This window comes from Histomonas meleagridis, assembly GCF_020186115.1.
Source record: "Histomonas meleagridis strain 2922-C6/04-10x chromosome Unknown contig_64, whole genome shotgun sequence".
Classification (NCBI taxonomy): Eukaryota; Parabasalia; order Tritrichomonadida; family Dientamoebidae; genus Histomonas; species Histomonas meleagridis.
Window position 1 is genome coordinate 46,612 of NW_027150906.1, and position 21,978 is coordinate 68,589.

At 29.2% G+C, this 21,978-nt stretch overlaps 6 protein-coding genes across 6 annotated transcripts; 3 read left to right on the plus strand and 3 right to left on the minus strand.

Annotated features, from left to right (window-relative positions):
* Positions 1-1,367: 1,367 nt before the first annotated feature.
* Positions 1,368-2,906, minus strand: GO595_008282 (uncharacterized protein; the record flags this gene model as incomplete). The annotated part of the gene is made up of 1 exon (XM_067921839.1): positions 1,368-2,906. One exon carries the CDS (start codon positions 2,904-2,906, stop codon positions 1,368-1,370), a length of 1,539 nt encoding a protein of 512 aa, XP_067771522.1.
* A 353-nt stretch (positions 2,907-3,259) lies between these two features.
* On the minus strand, positions 3,260-4,354 carry GO595_008283 (uncharacterized protein; the record flags this gene model as incomplete). The annotated part of the gene is made up of 1 exon (XM_067921840.1): positions 3,260-4,354. One exon carries the CDS (start codon positions 4,352-4,354, stop codon positions 3,260-3,262), a length of 1,095 nt encoding a protein of 364 aa, XP_067771523.1.
* A 2,532-nt stretch (positions 4,355-6,886) lies between these two features.
* On the plus strand, positions 6,887-9,100 carry GO595_008284 (Importin-beta N-terminal domain containing protein; the record flags this gene model as incomplete). Its single annotated transcript, XM_067921841.1, has 1 exon — positions 6,887-9,100. One exon carries the CDS (start codon positions 6,887-6,889, stop codon positions 9,098-9,100), a length of 2,214 nt encoding a protein of 737 aa, XP_067771524.1.
* A 179-nt stretch (positions 9,101-9,279) lies between these two features.
* On the plus strand, positions 9,280-10,020 carry GO595_008285 (uncharacterized protein; the record flags this gene model as incomplete). The annotated part of the gene is made up of 1 exon (XM_067921842.1): positions 9,280-10,020. One exon carries the CDS (start codon positions 9,280-9,282, stop codon positions 10,018-10,020), a length of 741 nt encoding a protein of 246 aa, XP_067771525.1.
* A 704-nt stretch (positions 10,021-10,724) lies between these two features.
* GO595_008286 (PIKK family atypical protein kinase) lies at positions 10,725-13,793 on the minus strand (the record flags this gene model as incomplete). The annotated part of the gene is made up of 1 exon (XM_067921843.1): positions 10,725-13,793. The coding sequence occupies one exon, from the start codon at positions 13,791-13,793 to the stop codon at positions 10,725-10,727; it is 3,069 nt and encodes a 1,022-aa protein (XP_067771526.1).
* A 6,277-nt stretch (positions 13,794-20,070) lies between these two features.
* On the plus strand, positions 20,071-20,502 carry GO595_008287 (Separin; the record flags this gene model as incomplete). Its single annotated transcript, XM_067921844.1, has 1 exon — positions 20,071-20,502. One exon carries the CDS (start codon positions 20,071-20,073, stop codon positions 20,500-20,502), a length of 432 nt encoding a protein of 143 aa, XP_067771527.1.
* Between the last annotated feature and the right edge of the window lie 1,476 nt (positions 20,503-21,978).

Sequence of the window (21,978 nt, forward strand, 5' to 3'; positions counted from 1 at the left end):
CAAAAAATGGTTCGCCTTTATTTTAAATGACTTTTGCTTCAAGTAAATTATATTTAATCATGTAATTAAGAAAGTAAAATGATTCTTGTGTATTTTTTCTAAGAAGAAATTGAGAAAATAAGTTTATTATTTTTGAAGTGATTTGATTATTTTCTTCAAATTTTTCAATTTCCTGTAATAATTTCAAATATATATCGAAATTGTTACTTTTGATCAAAAAGGAATTATATATCATTCGGCTTATACTTATATTATAAGATATTGAATATTCTTTACAAAATTTGCTGATTATAAAATTCGATGATTGAACAAAATTATCTATATTCAAACCAAAGATTGTATTTTTGAGCATTACAAATGATTCCCATTCATTTTGAGATTGATTTGCTTCAATTATTTCTCTTTTGTTGTTCATTTTGAATAAATACAAGATATACCACTTTTTGAGCTTCGCTCAAAAAGTGTCTCCGCCATCTTACTAACTTTTTTAATATTAATTAATGATGTAAGTTACATGTTGATCTTCATTAACTTGAAAAAAAAAAAAAACATTAATTATTAAAATAATATTATTAACTGAGAAAACATATATATTATACCTATTTATAATATGACTAATTTTTGTGAGAGGTATAATAAATAATGTATGAGAATATATATATAGACTATTAAGAATATATATAGACTAAACAAATTAAAATAATTCGAATACTTTTGATTTATAATCTTATAAACTTAAAGGAGAATGATTTTTAGGGAATATTCAAAATATCTAATTTATAAAAAATGAATTACTATTAAATAATAAGGATAAAAATTAATAAATAAAAGAAAATTTTATTTTAATAAAAGAAGAATATCAAATGTAAGAAGAAAATCAACATATGAAAAGCAAACATCAATACAGGGCAGAACCCTTGATGGCTTTTCTCAGCTATGGAGGTTTGATTTAAAATCTTTAATTTCATCCAAATCCACAAATAAGCAACAGTCGAATTCACCAATCACCGATATCACAGTAAGCGCTGCCATTTTCTGCTTATTTCATCTCGAGCGTAATATGCGGTGGGCCGACTTAAAGTTATCATCACGACATTATTGTTGGACTGATATGAAGAATCGCGACGGTATCCGAAGCTGTAGCGTTTCAACTCCGTAATAGTTTAGCAACATATGTCCAAGACAATGTCTTTACATTAATAGATCCATCCCCGAACAAAATCTTACAATTATTTCAACAATTCCAAACATTAGATCCAAGTAATCGATGTCTTTTCATTTTTAATGGACATGGTACACCAGAACCAGTTACCGAAGATTCCTTAATTACAAATTTATTTGATATCCTAAATTGCTTTTCTTGTTCCTTATTTCTTATTTTTGTTCTTCTTTTTATTTTTCTTTTCCTTATCATTATTCTGCTTTTCTTTTCCTTCTTTGTTTGTTTTTTCCTTTTCGTCTTTGTCTTCGTTGTTATGTTTTTCTTTCTCATCTGTGTTTTTATTGTCTCCATTTTTGTTCTTCTTTTCTTTTTCATTTGGTTTATTTTCATCATTTTTATTTTTATTTTTGTTCTTCTTTTCCTTTTCATCTTTATTTTCGTTATTATGTTTTTCTTCATTTTGTTTATTATTTTCATCGTTTTCGTTTTTATTTTCTTTTTTATTTGGATTTTCATTGTTTTCATTTTTCTTTTCTTTTTTCTTTTTCCCCTTTTGCTCAATATTCGCTAATCGCTTTTCAGCTGAATTAATTCTATTTTCGATGCATTTTATTCTTTCTGTAAGTTCTTTTCCGCTTAAACACTTTTCATCATAAATTTCATGTATTGATTCGATGCACCATTTGATAATCTTTTCGTTATGTTCCATTCGCTCAATACAATTAAATTCTTCAATCGAAGATAAACTTTCGAACGCATTTTTGTGTGAATTTACATTCCCTAATGTCGAACTCTTTATCATTTCTTTGGTCATATTCATTTTCTCTTCGATTCTTGACTTTATTTCACTGATTTGTTGATCCGTTTGTTGTTGCGCTTTGTCTAAGAATGTGTTACTTTCTTTGTTAATGTCTTCCATAAGTTCTTTAAGATTTGTCGAATTAGATTCAATTTTTTGTTCTAATGAATCAATTTTGGAGTTTTCTTCCTGCTCCATTTCAGAGAATTTGCTTTGATATTCAAATGATGATTTTTGAAGACTTGAAATTTGTTCGGTTATCTCGTTTCTTTGTTGTTCAATAATGGAATTAGAACACTCTATCGTATCTATCGTTGATCGGAGACCGTTTATTTTGGCTTCGCACTTTTCTGACACTTTTTGCGTGGATTCGGTGAACGTTTGCACCGCAATTTGGATTTGATTTGGAATAGTTTCATTTTTAAGTGTATCTAGCGCTTGTCGTCCTTCTTCTAGTTCATCCTCAAGTTTTGTTAAACTAATGGAATCTTTGTCTTCTGTTTGATTACTTTTTGAATCATCATGCTCATTTAGTTTTTCTTCTAATTTTTGTATTCTTGAGTTTATTTCATCAATTTGTTTGTCAAATTGTACTTTTTGTGAGGAAATGGAATTGTTAGTGTTGAGAATTTGTGATTCGATTTCACTTGTAATATCTTTGATTTGAGCTAGTGATGAATTTGCCGAAGCCAAAGAGTGATTGAATTTTGATTTCAACTGCTTGAGATCTTCTTGTATTGGTTTAAGTTTAGAACCAATATCAACTCTAATAAAATGGTTAAGTTTTGAATTTAATTGTTCAATAGATTGAGAGCTTGCAGATATTTCATCATTTTGAAGTTTTTGTATTCGTGATCGAATTTCATCGATTTGCTTTTGTATAAAAATCTGCTGTTGTTGAATATTTTGCATCTTTGGCTGTGTTCCCTGTTTAAGTAATGACATTTGAGAGTCTAATTTTTTGATTTCAATTACTTGTTTATTTTCTAACATTTGAATTTGATTATTAAATTCCATCTTCGTGCGTTGAATTTCAGCTGTTCTATTTTTATTATTCTTACTTTGAGGTGTTAAAGAAATGATATTATGATTTTTTGGTGATTGAATTCCATTATTTTGTTTCTTTGGAGTAGCAATAGAAGGCAAATGAGATCTTTCATTTGGTTGTTCTAGTTTTGGTGGTTGTAATTCTTTAATTAACACATTTTCCATGCAAAAAAGGATTATAACGTATTTAATTCAATAATTCAATTCTTTACTCCAAAAGTGCGATTCATGGATTTATATTTTTAATTAATCTATTGAGCTTTACGTAAAAATGAGCTAATTCCTATAGTAAACACATGTATATCTGGTATATTTGGGTGTGCCTCTATGCTTAATGCATTTTTATCCACTTTCGTCACTGAGACCACAGGATTATCTTCAGCATCTACCAAGATACAATTTTTAATACTGACCAATCCAGCTTTTCCAGTTGATTCGATAACCCATTTTCCTTTAATTTTTCTGGGTTTTCTACTTCTAATAGATTCCGGGAGACCGTTTATTTTCTTCAAGAAATAAACGGCCACCGACTTGGGTGAATATTCGTCGTCACTTTCGCGGAAGAACTTAATGTGCATCACCTCGTCGCCGTACTCGTTCTTGTTCCGAAGGCCATAGCTTTCACCATCATTGGCATACAAAATAGCGGCTTTATATTCTTTTTTGCTAAAATGCATTTCGGTACCTTCACTAATGTAAATTACTCCATTTTCTTTAGTTGGCTTAAGCTTAGAATGAAGAATAGGTTGGCCACATGAAAATAGTTGAAAGTGCGTCCTCTTCCCTTTGAGTGTTCTGTTTTTCTTTCTTTCAATTCTGTATGGAACTAAATCATTAGAATGAGAAACTTCTTTTGGAATAGGTGGAACTTCAATCTCTTCTTGTGAAGGAAACTGCTGAGGTGGTGGTGATTGGGATGGTGGTTCTTCATTCGGCTTTTGTTCATTGTTTTTTGTGGATTTTGTTGGCTTAGCTGCTTTAGGGAGAATAACATGAGTGCTTCCCTTTGTGGCTTTGTTTGGCCCCTTTTTAGGCGTGCTGTCTGATTTTTCTGATGATGATATTGATTCTGAAGATGATTCATCTTTTCTTTTTGTTTTTACGATTACAATTTCACTATCACTGTCGCTGTCAGAACTATAGTAAGAATCGCTTCCAAGGTCAATGTTTTTAGCAATCATTCTTTGACCAGGCGACAACAATGGTTTTTTAAATGGACTTTGTGGAGCAGGACGATTTGGAGGTTTCCTGATATTTGTAGGCTTAGGTGGTGGAGCTACAATTTCTTCACTTGAAGAGTCACTTGTATCTGTATCATCATCAAAAGTTATTGTATAAAGACTCATCTGCTACAAAAGTGCACGTTAAACATCCTTTTTCAATTAACCGTTAAATTTTCAGCGTGCCCTTTAAAATAAACTATTCAATATTTACAGTATGAAAAATAGTCAAGAAATATGAAAATCATTCATAAGAAAATAATAACTTTTAAAATTAATTAATCGCTTCACTTTTTGCACTAAAACAAAAGTTAATGTCAAATTTTATTTAAAATGTTTTCTTATATTAAAAAAGAAAGAACAGATGATGCCATAAGAAGGAAAATGATGTTAGTTCCAATATTATATAATTTTTTGTCACTAGATACTATCGGAATTATGTTTGTTGTGGGCATCGAGCTCGAGCTAGGATTTGAAGATGATGGCGATGGTGAAGGGATGGTTATATTAAACAATTCATCTGTTTTCATGGTATAATTGATATTTTGAGGAATTCCTGTTGTATTAATGAATTTTTGATTTTCCTCAGTAGCAAATAAATTTAATTTAAAGTTTGATACTTTTACCCATTCGCCCATAAATTTGAAACTTGTTGTGGTATTCCTGATATATCCATTGTTATAATAGAAATATACATCGAAAAATTGTTTGCAGATTTCCTTTAGTATCATCATTTGAGGATCATCGAAGTATATATTTAAAGACATTGGGTTTGTAACATTAGGTGCGAGAATCATTTTAATTTCATTTGATATCAATATGTAAGGTGTAAGCATTAAGGAAATATTTTTATTAATTGTCATATTCTTAGGTACTTTACCAATAGTGGTCTCAAGAGTGATATTGTCTTCATAAAAAAAAATGGATATAGGAAAGTTATTTTCATTTACCCTGAATATTTTATTTGGTGACTGATGCTTTAAGTCTCCTAAATCATTTATCCTATTTGATATTAAATTATTTGCCTCAAATGTCCCGTTTACTTTATCACAATTAAGAAGATATAATGTATTTAATTTTATATGGTTAATGAAATGAATATCGAAGTAATTAGAAACCAAAAGAGGAATGGATTTAGAAAGATCAGTTTCATTTGACACAATGTCAATAAATGTGTGTTTACTTTTCAGTTCAATAACCATTTTAGAAACATTTGTTAAGTTGACTGTATACAAGTGTTCACCACCAAAATCATAATACACATAATTAAAAGCATGATTATAATCTGACATATTTACAAATTGAGTTTCATCTAATTTATTCTCATAATTTATAACAGAAAAAGCATTAGCTGCATCATTGCATAATTGTTGAAAATAAGTATCATTTGGATAACGTTTGGTGTAACTACGAATCAAGGATTCGTAAGTAAAATTATTTTTTTCTGGATATCCATAATAAACATATTTAGCTAAAACACATGAAATCTCTCCCAACAAACAAAGAAACATTTGAACGATATAGTAAAGAACTTATTTTTGATATAATTTGTGTCTTAATATACACATGTAGAAAAGACATACATAAAACCAAAATAAATAAATATTTGTCTTTTTATTGACTTTGAAAATAAACAAAATATTCCTTTTTATTCTTTTGAAAATGGTTGTATTCAATTAACACCTACTTCTCAAAATTTAATGAATTTGCGTGTCGACTTCCAAACAGAATAAAATAAAAATGCAAACTCCAATCTTATAAATCTTTTTATGAAAACATTGAAGGACTTGTAATAACTCGGAATTCCTTGGTAATTAATGTAAAGAGTTAATGTCTCATCTCAAAATTTTTCTTATAATATTTGTCTTAATGATTTAATTTTTTGAAACAGAACCCAGAAATTATATGTTATAAATGAGGTGGTTTATTCATTTAGACAAACAATCTGACACTTGTTCCTTCAATATATATCTATATGAAATAACTCGTTTCATCCAAAATTAATTAATTTTGGAAAAATAATCTCAGAGAAATAAAAATAAAAATAAAAAAGTTCATATACTAATTATTTAAACATAACATATTTCTGGTTTCTTGTGGTTTCAAGCCATTTCGAACTTAAAGGATGCCATAAATTGAATTTTCATGTTTACTTCACCAAAAATTTCTGAGATTTTGGTCATGATGTAAAGCATTCAAATACAAATGGAGGGAAAAATCGCCGAATTACTTGAACAGACATTCACTCCAAATGTTAATGCAGCTGAATCAATGCTTTCTTCAATTTCGGGATCAGAAGAATTTATTCCGTCTTTGGTATCACTTGTTTCAAATCAATCATTTTCTGAGCGAATTCGTTTATCAGGTATTATTCATCTTCAGATTGTTGTTTCCAACCTATTTGATCGTCCTGGATATGATGCTCTAAAATCATTAATTAAAAATTCATTAATAAATTTGATCCAAATTTCACCAGAAAGCCACAGGAAAAATGTTGCACATTATTCCAGAATTGTAATTAATTGTTCATTTAAACCGATTGAAGGAAATTCATGGCCCGAACTCCCTTCACTTATTTTATCTTTATTTAGTAATGGTGACATAAATTCAATTAGAACAGCATTAACTTTAACTCGTTCCATATGCGGTGTCATTAAAATGCCATCACAAGAATTGATTCCGTTTGCAACAGATTTTTCAAATTCAATTTTACCTTTAATTTCACAATTATTTCAACAGAGTGATTCACTTGAACTCAATTCATTAGGTTTTAGTTGTGCATCTAGAATTTTGCAATCCACGAATATCCCAATTGATTTCCCATCACTGATTCCACTTTTCCTTCCAATTCTTCAGAAATCATTTTCAATATCAAACGTTAGTTCAGAAAACCCAGAGCTGTATCTCAATTTTTCGTATCGTGCTCTCAAATTTTCAATTGCTTTAGTCACAAAATATTGGCAACAAATTGACTTTGAGACCGTTAACAATTATATACAACTTATCCAAGGTTTACTTCGTGCAAATGTTCCACCCAAATATAAGTGTCTTCTTCTTCAACTACTATCAAAGATCACAGAGCTAGAGCAGTCGTGGTCGATCATCGAACCGAATCTTCCATTCTTTTTGAAAGATATGATGGCCCCACTTTTTGCTCTGTCTCAAGAAGAAATTCAAATGGTTGAAAGCGACCCCGCCATGTTTATATCCGAAGTACATAAATCTGGCGATGAATTCGAAGATGTTCGAACAGCTGCAGCTTCAATTATTTATTCACTTGCAAAAGACCACGAAGATGTAACCAACGTGTCCCGACTCGTTGCAGCCGAAGCATTTGTTTGGTATTCTAATCTTCAAAAAGATATCTCAGCACAAGCAATACTTTTTTCAACCTTTTTAATGTTTTCTACAGTGTCAAAGTTCTTATCAGATAGCAACCCACAGCTTCTTAGCAACTTCTTTACTTCAGCAGGCGTCTTATTTCAAATTCCAGATAATCTTCCACGCGCTGCCATTTTCATGCTTTTGTCAAGTGTGTCCAGTACATTTGCCATGTCCAACATTCCAGAGGTTATCACCATATGTATTCAACATCTTATGGATCCATCTCCACTTGTTCGTTATTATTCGGCAATATCTGCTTCAAATCTTCTTGAGAAGTTCAATGATGCCAAAGCCATTCGTAATGCCTTTCTTCCTTCTCTTCAAGCACTTTTCCAATCAATCTTTCAACTTTCGACAATATTTCATCATCGAGATTTAGCACAAGCAATTACTGCTTTAGTGAAAGTATTTTCATCAGACGTAAAGCAAATTGCTGATGGATTAGGCCACGAATTGCTATGTCTTCTTGCAAACTCTTCTGAATCAGAAGAAACCGCCGGTGATTTGATTGATTCTTTTGAATTTTTGATCGATGTGATCGTCAAAAGTGACACGGCACAAACCGTCGGATCGGTTTTGTTTTTAAAGAGTATAGAGCTCTTGAAGTTGCTGAAGAACTCAAGGATTTTTGATTTGTTTGCTATGTCTGTGAAAAGGCTTCTAGAAAATTGTCATTTTGAAGAAAGTTTTTGGAATGCAGCACCAATAATTATTGAAAGAATACAAACTGATAATGATATCTCAATAACTGACTTATGTGAAATAATATCATTGTTAGTCTATAAAGATAATGACTTTGGTAAGAAGCAAGAATTGTCATCAACATTAACACAATTTATAGTCCAACAACTTCGGAATTCTATGAATGATTTTGATGTCTGGAATGAATACGCTAAAGTTATATCATCGATAATGCTTAGACTAACTGCTCAAAGTGAACTTGTTGGTGGAATATTTCCTGATGTGACTCAAATGACGTGCACTCAAATTGAATTCTCAATTCAAAATCCATTTTTTGAATGCATCGGTTTGGACACAATAGTTAACGTGCTCCTTATTGTAAATGCGGCGGCCGTTAACTCAATTTGTGGAGCTAAATTTGAATGGTTTATAAATTACTGGATTGAAAACCCAAAGTTCCCAGAAACCGCCGTATCGGCCATAACGTGCTTCCCAATGTTTTCGGGAAATGCTTCATATCAAACAAAAATATTGGTGACTTTAGCGGAATTATTGTGTACTGATGTTTTTAATCGTGATCCAATGCATGATAATTTTGATCAAGTAGCTGATTGTGAAACGAATGTTATTTGGTTTGATTATCCTCAGACCCTAAATGCTGTTTACCAATTATTTGTTGGTGCACAAACAAATGGTTCTGTTTATCAATCATTTGTTCAACAAATACCTCAAGAATGGCTTGCGATGCTGGAAAAAACGCCACAGTTTGCTGAATTGTATGTGAGAGGAAGCATCCAAGGCATGTAATATGAAATATGTTTTATTCTTTTATTATAATAAATTATACATTTCAAAGAATTTAATATTTTGTCGTTCAGACGGTTATTAATTCAATTTTGAGTCAACAAAATCATTTTTTCAATTCATTCGGTTAACGTTCGATATTTGTTACTTGTAAATCATTCAATTTCCATTGGAACAATTATATGTTTTTGTTTGTTCTGTGCATTATTGGACAACAAAAAACAGAGGACATCCAGAAAAAGGTCAAACTTGTTCATGTGAGTCGGCCAGGTGGTAAAATAAATACGAAAATCAACCAGAAAATTGTGCTATGCCAAGATAATAACACAGAAGAAACAACAGAACAATCAACAATAGAAGAGCCAATAGTGAGCACAACAGAAGAAACTACTGAAGAAATATCTGAGCAATCAATTGTTAATTCAACAGAAGCAGCAACAGAGGAAACAACGGAAATTACACCAGAACAATCAACGGAAATTACACCAGAACAATCAACGGAAAATACTACAGAAGAAACCACTGAAGGAATATCTGAACAATCAATTGTTAATTCAACAGAAGCAACAACAGAGGAAACAACAATTGCATCAGAACAATTGACAGGAGAAGCATCAGGCAACTCAACAGAATCGGAATCAGATGTGACAACAGTTCAATCAACAGAAGAAATTACAGAGCATACAACAGAAGACACCAAATCTGAACAGGAATCCAACACCACATCAAGCTCAGTAGTCATTCCGTCCAATAACTACTCGTCACTGATCGCTGTCCTATGCGTATTTATCATAATTGCTGCATTGGGCGTTTACCTATACACCAAAGTAAACTGTAAAAAGTCACCAAATAACGAACCAACCATTCAACCATTGGATGTTTTGGATGATGACGATGACATATTTGCAGATATTGATAAATAAATTTTATTTAATCAAACAAATGTAATGAAAACGAAGTTTTATTTGTTGTGTTTTTGTTTTATTTATCATTTTGTAAGAAATTTTTATTATGAAGATGATTTTAATTCTAAGACTAAAGATTATTTATATTATTTTCTTGTATTGCTTCAATAAACTATTATTATATACCGGTACATTTCTTTAAATGCAATTAAACATTTCATTTATTCCTTCGCCTGTTTCAACATTTGCTTGAAACAATTCAACATACAATTCTTTATCCTTTTTCTTTCCCTTTTAAATTATTTACATTTCCCTTTTTTCATAGATTTTTTATTCCTGCTTAAAAAAATAGTTCAATGAAAAGTTTAATATAGATTTTAATAATGTGAAAGAGCTTGTTTTTATTTAACATGAGAAGCAGATAAACAGAATTTATATAAATGTTCTGTAGCTAAACATTTACATCCCCTCAAGATAATTAAATGACACTTATGTTATTTTTTAATTATTAATTTGAAGTTCCTTCAATACTGAGAGATTGTTAACATTCATTCACAACAAATAACAATGTCAGAATTTCGTTAATTGTTTGGAAGGTTTGATCTGATTTAGCAAATCTTCCATTCTAGAACACATCTTAATCACCAAAAATGAAATCCGTTTGAAACTAATTTATTAAATAAATAGCGCTTTATTATCGAATACACAACCTAAACATTCATCTACAGCCATGGCGACCATCCCTTGAACATTCGGCACAAGTTCTTTGGATCCATTGCCTGATTTATTAGAGCGTTCACTTGTTCGGTCACTTTGAGTCTTGTTGTTTGCAAGAAGTCTCTTCCATTTAATTTGTCCAAAATTCGATTGACAACTTTAATCACTTGATTCGAATTTTTTTCATCTTTTTCATTTTCTGTCCATTGCATTAAAGGGTCATAAATGAATGCCTCCAAAAGTTCCATTATATGTGCACCATTACTCCTCAGTAAAGACATTGAATTTTCACAACAGCTCCTAAACGTTCCCTCGATTTGGGACACCTCTAAACCGTTAACGAGGACCCGAGTTAACCGAAATGGCACTTTTTCTGGATATGATTCCCTTTTGGTCGCAACCTCGAAACAATCGCCAAAGTCAATGTGCACCAATTTAGCAGTTTTGTTGTTCATCATTATGTTACATAGATGTCTATCACCTAGTCCTAAGATATATCCGGCCATTGAGTTCATTGCTAAAGATGTAGAATAATTTGTTCTTCTTTCTAACCAATCATGAGAACTCCGAGCTCCTTCAAATAGCAAATGCTTTATGTCATTACCATCATTAGAAGCTAAACCTTTTTCAAAGGCTTCTCTCTTTTTTGATAATGGCAAGTTATCATAATTCGGAAACATCTTCTTAATATTAATATATTCTTCTTCTATTTGTATCCCATGTTTAGCCCTATATTGCTTGATCAAATCAAACAATGTCGTGCATTGGGGCACCCAACCGATCAAACCGACCTTAACGGTCAACGGAATCACTTTATAAGTCGAAATTGTTAATCGTGATTTTAATGGAAAATTACTACTTTCTACAAGTGTATTAATGTATGAGAAAAGTTGCATAACTCGTTCATCTAATCGTGTATCTTCATTTGCTTTAAGTAAAAATGTATATTTCTGTCCATTGTTTCCATATATTCCCATCTTTCGTGGCCTTTGCTTGGATTTTATTAAGTGTAATGTCTTCTTGAAACTTTGAATTGTGATTAATTGTTCATTAAATGCATACATTCCTGGTACGGCTATTTCGCAATTGTTAAGATTGTAAAGTAATGGCGATGCATCTTCGAGTGGAACAGTGTCCATTCCTTTTGTAATACCTCGAAGTTTGTTAAATAAGATAATTAATAATTGCCATGATTGATGAAGGGCACGTTCGTCTCGCTTTTCTTTGTAAATCTGCATCCATCTGTCTGCGTGATAAAGAGTTTGACCAAATTGTGATAAAAATGATACCTCATAAAATGTTTTTGGAGAACTTTGTGAAATTTCATGAAGTGGTGCTAACAATGATAACATAGCTTCAGGGTCTTTATGAACAAAGAAAGCACGAGAAGCATCGTCAATGTTATTTTGAACAATTTCCCACCAAGAAACAGCAACTCGCATTAATTCCCTAGCAAGTCGTAATACACCATCAACAATTACAGGGTACTTTAATCTAAGCTTATCAAAAGATTCTTTTGCAATACAACTTTTGTCAGAATTATCAGATTTATATGGAACAAGCAATGAATAAAGTACTACTTGTGGATGTTCTTCCCCAATTGAACATATAAGATTATTAACGATCCTTCTTAACTCAGGAATACCAGATGTTAATCTCGCAATTAATTGAGGTATGACTTCAACCCAAATATGAACAGGTATCTGTGACACTTTTGTTTCAAAAATTTCGTAAATTTCAGTGTTTCCTTTTCTGAATAAAGTTGACAAAACTCGTAAGGCGTACGTTAAAGGACTTGATATTGTACTAAAGTTCGATAACAAATCCATTGAAGTCTTAAATGATTCAGATAAATAATGTGGTTCTTTAGTAACTTCATAAAGAATCATATTAACACGAGACCAAGTTAATGAAGCTTCATTATGTATTATGTTACCATTATTTTTAAGTAATTCATAAGCATCTGGATAACGTTTATCTTCTATCAGCCAATCACATAAGGTAGTTATTGCTTTACTTAAGAAAGATTCATCTTTAATTGTTGATATTAAATTTGATAATTCAGAAACAGCTCCTGGCTTTGATTCTTCCCGTTTTAATATACTTTCATAATATTTAAGTTTAGTATTAAACTTAGAAGTAGGTTTAATTTTTGATTGGAGATATTGAATAGTAGATGAAGCAATTGAAAAATCTTTTTTATCAATTGCTGCTTCAATAAATCGTATAAAATGGTTTTTAGTTTGTTTTAATCCCAAAATGAATGTTTCAATTGTTAAAAATTGATACATAATACCAGTTTCATCATGAGTAATATTAAACAATACATCCCACTTTTTGATAAAGTTGTCAATTCTCTTTGTTGCGTAATTTCTTTCATTTGGAATTGGACTTTTTTGTAATTTTAACATTTTTTTGTATGTTATAGCTTGTTCTAATAAAGATATTGAAGAAACATATGAAAAATCGGATATAATTCTTTCATAATCCTCTGAAATAATTGGGAATAATTTATCGATATAATCATTTTGTATTAACGAAATCATTTCTTTTGATTTATCAAATTCATCAATCATTAAATAATAAATTGCTTTAAAATATTTTTCATCTTTTTCATTTAATTTTTCGACAATATTTTTAAATCGTTCATAATCCATTAAATTCCATGCTGCAGAAGCCTCATAAACTGTACCTGAGTTTAAAGTAATTTCATTTAATTCTTTAAACTTTAATAATTCCTTTAAACAATGAAGTTTCCTATGATATAACTTCGAATCATTTGGCGATTCTTTTAACTTTAATTCGTATGAATTTAATGCGTCTTTCCATAAACCCAATTTTTCACTTAAGACATCTTTTGGTGTGTTTGGTTTTGCAGATCGTAATATACCATTAGCAGCAAGTGTTAGTCCTAATTTTTGATTAATTTGTATCAAGTTTTCAGTGGATTCATTATCGCCTTTAGCAAATAACGTTTCATAAGCTCTTAATGATTGTTCTAAGAAGCCGACGTTATAAGAAGCTATAGCTATAGTTTTAATATCTATTGGAATTGGAACTTGTAATACTTCCATTATCTCTATCGCCGACAAAAAATGCCGTAAAATGTTTTGTGGGATATTTTTACTTTTAAAGATACGTTTTAAGATTTTTTTCATTGTTTTATTATCTTTATCTTGTTGTAAATAGGCTAAAACAAATGATAAAGGATATAATATATTACTAATTCGTGAATAACGTTCTGTCAATTGAGAACATACACTAATAGCTCTCGATGTAGAATATCGAATTAATGAAGGAAATGTATTCATTCCCCATGTATACCATTGGACATCTTTCCAATCCTTTTGTGGAATATTTATTGATATTGGAGTTAAATTAGAACGTGTTGAAGCTGGTGTAGTAAATACATGTGAAGAAGGTAAATTCTTTTTAGATTTCGTTTCAGGATATACAAGATTTAATGCATCCCCATTTAATGGGATATTCATTTTTAAACATTTTATTACTTCTGATAACAATGGGTTTTGATCGATTTTTAATACAGTTTCAATACGAGGTAAATATAATAAAAAATATTCGGTGTTTTGAACTGCGACAACATTTAATATCTCTAATAATTTTGCATGTAAATTATGATTTAACGGTGCTATTAATATTATCGTACGTATAATTTGTGAATTAAAATTTTCGGTTCCAGAATTTATTAATATTTGTTTAAATTTCGATAAGATTTCATTACATATAGAAGTCTTAGATGTATTAAAATATATCCAATTTAATAATGGCGGATATATAATGAAATCTGCTGTTTTAACTAATTTATTAAATGAAACAAATGCCGAAAATATATTATCAACAATTTTATCATTATAAGATTCAAAATTACTACAAAATAATGTTGCGATTTGTAAGAAATATTTGCTAAATTCTTCTTCGACATATATCATTAACCATTCTGTAATTCGAATTAATGTTGATTTATCTGTTTTGTTCCATTTTTGACATACGAAATCAACAACATGAGGAATTAAAGGTGAAAACTTTTTCCCTAAAACTGATAAAATCGTTGACATATTCGTTAATAATAATGAAACAGATGAAGGTGAACCATTTATAACTAAATAATTAATTTGTGTTAATAACCAATCAATCATAGAATCACCCATTTGTCGATATGTTCTAAATATAGTGAACAATGATTCAATTGCAGATGTATGTAATGTTGATAAAGTTTCATCTTTTAATATATTAAATATTATACTTAACGCTACACCTACAGATGCATACATTAATGATTGATAAGGATCATTCATATTCGATTGATGAATAAAGAAATTAACTGTTTTCAAATGTGGTTTTTGTTTAATGTTTTCATGTTTCTTCTTTAATGACATTATTATTGAAGGTTTAATTGCACCTATTAATGTTAATGTCTTTAATAATAATTTCCGTGATATTTCAGACTCAGAAAGTCGTGAAATGTTTATAAGATTAATAAATAAATATGAAAATTTGGTATATATTAATGTACCTAATTCAGTAAATTCTAATGCATTACATAATAATGATAACGCTGAACTTAATTTTCGTTTTGATGAATTAATTATTAATGAATTATTTAAATGATTAACTAATTTTTGGATATCAATAACTTCTGGTGCTAAATGTAATATTTCCGCTAATAATTGTAATGAATCAGATGAAAGTTTATTCGGAAAATTTAATATATTTTTAATTAAATAATGTGAAAACAATTTAAGAAATTCATTATTTTCGCCTAACGTTTGAGATACATTTAAAAAGCAGCCAATATCTTCACTTGTTATACTTTTTTGATCAGTAATTTTCTCGAGTAGAAATTGTTTTAATATTAATTCAACTTTCGGATCATCAAGTAATAATGTCAATGATTTTAATGCTTCTCTTCGAACATTCATATCGAAGTCATGTAATAATGCATGTAATAAACTAATGATACCAGGAATTGCACTATTTTTAACATTAGATAATATTTCTAATCGTAATTTAGAATTAGGTTCCGAACAAGCAGCAACAAGTAATAATTGTGCGATATCTGGTGATTCTGTTTTAGTTTGATATGAAAGACAAAACTTAACAACAATTTCTCGTATTTTTAAATCTTCATGTGTTAAATATGAAGAAAAATGGATAACTAATGGTAATGTTAATAATGAGATATCAATGTTCATCTTAACCATTGTTTGAAATGCTAATAGAACTCGTTCTTTTTGTGGGTTTTGTGAAAACAATTTTATTGATATTATTGATAATATTTGTTTATGTATCGATTTCTTTGAATCCGGATGAATGTTTAAATATTGTATTAATCCTTTTACCATTAATTTGTTTAAAGGATGTGAAAATACTAATGAAAAATCATTATAATATTGTTTCTCATTAGTTGATATTATAGATATTAATGCATATACACTTTCCGAATCTAATAAATCAATAATAATCGATCGACAATTATCAATAATTTCTAATTCTGCTTTAGTTAATGAATTACTTCGTAAAAAAATATATTTACCTAATGATACTAATGCACATTTTCGTGATTGTGATCTTCTTCCAATTAAATTTTTATATTGCGTTAATAATTTGATATTCGTTTCATCAGAAAATACTGGCGAAGCTGTTAATAATGCAAATGGTATTAAATTTAATATCGAGTTTTGAATGTTTAAATCTCGTTCTTGTAATAAGCTGATTTGTAATTCATTAAAGATAAAACAACCCGAAATTTCTGGATTTCGTTTAAGAATAGAATATGATGCTTTAAGTGCAATGTCATATAAATTCCATGAGTCACTATTTAATAAGACAAAAAGTTTTGCAGAAATACAAATAATTATAAATTTGAAAATTGGTGATTTCGATTGTTTTAAAATGACTTTAAAACAATGATATGTTTCATTAACAACTTCTTGATTATCAGAAGAAAAACCTGTAATGATTACTTCTTCCATTTTTTGGAGTTGATCAATAGAAGATGAAAAATATGTTATCATTAAAGAATATAATTTTAGCCCTGAAATAAATTGGTCTGAATCACTACTACTACAATATCGACTGGCCATCGTAAGAAACGGATTTACAATAAGATGAAGAAAACTTTTTAATGATCGAGATAACCATTGTAAAATTTGAGATAATAAATCCCAAAGTAATGGATCTGGACTAAGTTGTATATTTACAAGATCACGCGCAATTCGATTAGCAGTTGAAACCTTATTTCCAAGTTTAACATCAATTAATGCAGCAAGTAAAGTTAAATAATTAATTGTGTTTTGATTAAGTTGAGGAAGAGAAATTGCCATAAATAATTCATCGATGAAAAATGATTCTTCATTAGAATCTTGTGCCTCTTTAAATTGATTTGCTACAAAGAGTTGAAATTGACTTATAGCAACTGAGTATTCAATTGTCCCAAACTTCCGTGCCAAACTCGTAACTTTATTGATATGATTTTGAAGAGTTTGGCCTATGAGCGGGTTGTGCTGCATTCCTTGGGATACGTTTAATATTCAAAAAATGTACCCTCTCAAATATACATTTGTCATCTAACATTAAAATTTCTAATTTCTAAGAAGATATAATTTAAATTATGATATATTTTTATTATAAAATGAGTGTCTCTGACTAAACAATGTTTTATAAAACATTATCATATGATATTTTTAAATGATTAGAATAAGGGAACAAAATGAAGGACATTTGGAAAGCTTTCAGATTTACACTCCATTCAAAAAGTGTATTATCGTCTGATATACGTTATTTTTTATGAGGGCAAGTATTTAAAAATTAATATCGTTAAAGTAACCGCTATTATTTGAATGCAATAAAAAGGTTTGAATTAAATTGATCTAACTTTTTCATTATTGTTCTAAAAATATTCTATGAGCTCTATCAAAAAGTGTCATCACAAAATGCATCAAAAGATTGATGTTATAATATATGAGTAATTCGATTCAAGATCTTGTTTCCTATTTAAACATTGTGGTTAATCTTGAAAAGGGAGGTAAGAAATTCATGGAATTCTCAGATAAAATCAGAAGAAAAGCAGCGCCATATGGAGAATATCCAGGAATATTAAAGAATTTAGATGATTCATTACTTAAAGTAATTGGTGAAGTTCTTAGACAATTTAGTTGTTGCTTATTAAAAGGGGATGAAATTCAAGAAAAAAAATTTTGTTTAGCAATTGATGCATTATGTACAGCATCATTATCTTTTTCATGTTTATACATTCGAGATAAGAATCCACAAACATTTAATCGAGCATTTTCTACATTAGAAAAAGCAAGTCAAATTGGCTCAAGTGTCACATCTAAATATGGAAACATTTGTTTATCGTCTGGATTTAACATCGGCGCTTATTTATTCAAGGAAAAATTTTATGATTCCTCATTAATATTAATGAATTTCATCATAAAAAACGCTGAAAGATCCGGATTCGATCATTTATTAGGGAAATCATATCGATTAAAAGCATTATGTTTAGTAGCAAATCAAATTCCTAATGAAAATGAGTTTTATGATTCCATTATTAAATCAGACTCAAGAATAACAATATTATATGCATGGATTTCATTAATTCCGCCTAAAAATCCGGAACTTGTATATCAATTCATAACACCAGAAATGGATATCACGAAATTATTACCATATTTTGTATTGAATGGCTTTTTTTCTGTTATCAAAGATACTGAATTTGAAGTAATTTATCCGAATTTAAACATTCCAAATATCAATTTAATGAGTAGTCAAAATCTTGAAGTAACTTTACGACGTTTAAATGAATTATTTAATAATGCGATGTATTATGAATGTATTCAATCGGGAATTAATTTATTAAAAATATTTCCAATATCAAAAGTTAAACCACTTGAAATGATTGCGTTATTATTTATCTATTATTGGATCATTGAATCGAACATATGTTTAGAGCGAATCGAAATTAGTGAATGGTATTCTAAAGAAATGCAAAATGTATTTAAGAAATATCCATTTACTAAAGGCTTTGGTAAATTTTTAGAGATCAAATGTAAAATCAAAAGATCGAAATTTAATGACATTAATATTCAAATACCGAAATTACAATTTGAGAATTTCATTAATTGGAATTGTATTAAAACGTTATTAGATGCCATCTATTTATCGATTCATTATGACGAACGATGTTTTTATTATTATCAAAAAGTATTTGAAGATAATAATATCATTATCAAAAGAGAAGCATTTCATTATTATGTTACATCATGTCGATTATTTTCTATTTCTCCAGATTTAAATTCATTTTATGACTTATGTCAAAGTAGTAATGAAACTAAGTCATTATATTTATATCATTCAGTTATCGAAATGTTAAAATATGAAAATATTAATGAATTTTGGTCTTATCATAATATTATTGAACCACCATTAAAACTTATACAAATGTTAGATCGAGCTATATCTTATGTCCCTTGCAATTGTATCATATTACGAAGATTATATCAATTAAAAGCATTAATTATCGGAACAAGTAATACCATTCAAACAGTGAATTTAATTACTTCTTCTTTATCATTATCAATTGATATATATTTAGACAAATATTTAATTGATCCACATTTCAAAATCCCTTTTTCGATATTATCAATAGTATATATTAATATTCCGGGATTAGATAAATGTTTATTATTTGCTTTAAGTCATCCATACTCGAAACCTTTAGTTGTACGTATAATAACAAATGATAAATTCGATGAAATAATTGAAGACTTTGATGAGATACAATCGAACTCAATGAATATCTCGAGCTCATTATCAAATGAAATTTGGTGGCATCAAAAGTTCCAACTTAATCAATCATTTGAACAAACTCTAACAAAACTTGAATCACTTTTAGATATATGGAATGGGTTATTTGCTCCATTAAAATTTTCTCCAACACAAAACGCTTTTACTAGTACATTATATTCGACTTTATTTAAATATCCAAATCTCAAACATAAAATCGATGAAATCCTTATCACAAATAATACAAATAAGCCAACAATCGTTGGTAAAATTCCATTAACGTTAATCCTTGGGAAAAAAGTACATAAAATTCCTTGGGAATCATTAAAGATAGTTAATGAATATCAAATAGTAATAACGCGAATTCCATCGATGAAATTAATAGCGTTACAAAGCCAAAAGAATATACCAATACATATAAACCCGAAATCCGCATTCTACATACTAAATCCAAAAGGTGATTTACAAGATACTGAAAACACGTTCCAGAAATTATTCGACGAATTTAATTGGAAAGGAATTACCAGAATACTTCCAAACCCGATGGATATCGAAAACGCAATAAAAACAATGGACTTATTCATATACTGCGGTCATGGAAGTGGTAATGAATATTTCGATTATCATAACTTAGTCGAAAAGAATATACACTGCAGAGCAACAATGTTTTTGATGGGTTGTTGTAGCGGTGAATTAATTGACGATGGCGAAATCGACCCAAAAGGCGTCCCGTACTACTGCAACATCGCGGGCTCTGGTTCGGTGTTAGCGAATTTGTGGAACGTGACGGATAAAGATATCGACAGATTTCTGAAACAATTATTGGAAAATATGAGACAAAGCGAATTCTGTAGCCTGGAAGAGGCCGTGATGGCGGCAAGAAGCGCCTGCAAGTTGAGGTACTTAACTGGCGCCGCGCCTGTGATTTATGGGTTTCCGACTGTGATACATGTTCCGGAAGAAGTGTGCCAATGATTTTCTGAGGAATTATTTATGTCATATCGTCATTTGTCCTCAAAAAGTGGTTTGATCACTTGTTTTTGACACTTTGCAATGCAACTGGTCAAAAACAATGATATGTTTTTTGTACAAACTGATCAAATGAACAACAAACAATCTTCATTCAAAAAATTGGTGGATTTCTTTCACTAACCCAAACATTTACGAAACAGAATTCATTCATTCGAATAAGCTCAAAATTGTTTGTATGATTTTCATCGAAAACTGTTGAGAGATCTTAATGATAATTTTTATTTAATCACTTAATTATGTGGTGATTTTTTTAACCCGTTATTGTATGGGGATAACCAATAACAACAACAAAATGATTACCCATTAATGTATGGGAAAAATAACAACCAAAAAAATGTTGTCCCATTAATGTATGGGGAAAAAACACAAACAACAACATCAAAGAAATGTTTACCCATGCGATGGAATGCATCGAGTCATTGACGAGATGGAGGAATGCAAGCGAGAAGTAGGTATTTATCAAAAACGAATTGGAAAGAAAAGTTAAATAGACATCCGTCATGCGATAGGGCATAAATAAGTAAAAAATAAAATTGTTTTTATATCAAAAATTGTGAAATTAATACAAAATTTTTTGTCGAAAAATTTCATAGGAATGAGAAAAGAAAAGTTCATTCGATATAAAGCATTTAAAAATTAATATAAGAATAAGATGCATATAATAAAAGAATAAGATTTGCATATAATATGATTTTTTGTGGAATTTAAGCATAAATATATTAATATACTATTCATATTTATCAATGCATTTTTTACCTATGAAACTTAAAATTATCCTATCAAACAATTTAAACACAAAACATTTTACATAAAAATAAAATATTATGCAAATTTAAACTAAAATTATATTTATTAAAACATATTTTCTTTAACGAGAAAAAAATTACACATTTACAATAAACTGTTCTTCTTTAAAATCGGCTGCAAAAGGATCTTCTTCAACATTAGCAACAGATAATCCGGCAGAAAAGTTATTATTTGTTTCTTTATCATTTTGAAAATCATTTTCATTTTCATATTCGATGCTGTTTACTTTTTGTTTTCTTTTACGTAAAACAAAAATAACGATAACGAAAGCGATTATTATTACAACAACTGCAACACAAACTCCAATAATTATTCCATTATCATTACGATTATTTGAATTCTTAGCGTCTTGTTTTAATATTGTATATAAATCAGAATAAAATGGGAAAAATGAAGAATATTCAACTATTATATATTCATAATAAACAATCGTATTAACGTAAGTATAAATTGAATTAAGAATTGAAATTGTAATAGTATTTGTGGACTTATTTATTACTATAAATGTTTTCGTAATTGAATTCGAAAAAATCTTAACAAAGGAATGAGATAAAATTTCATCATCTTGTAATGATTTTGTAAATGTATTTGACTTAGTGAATATATTAGAAT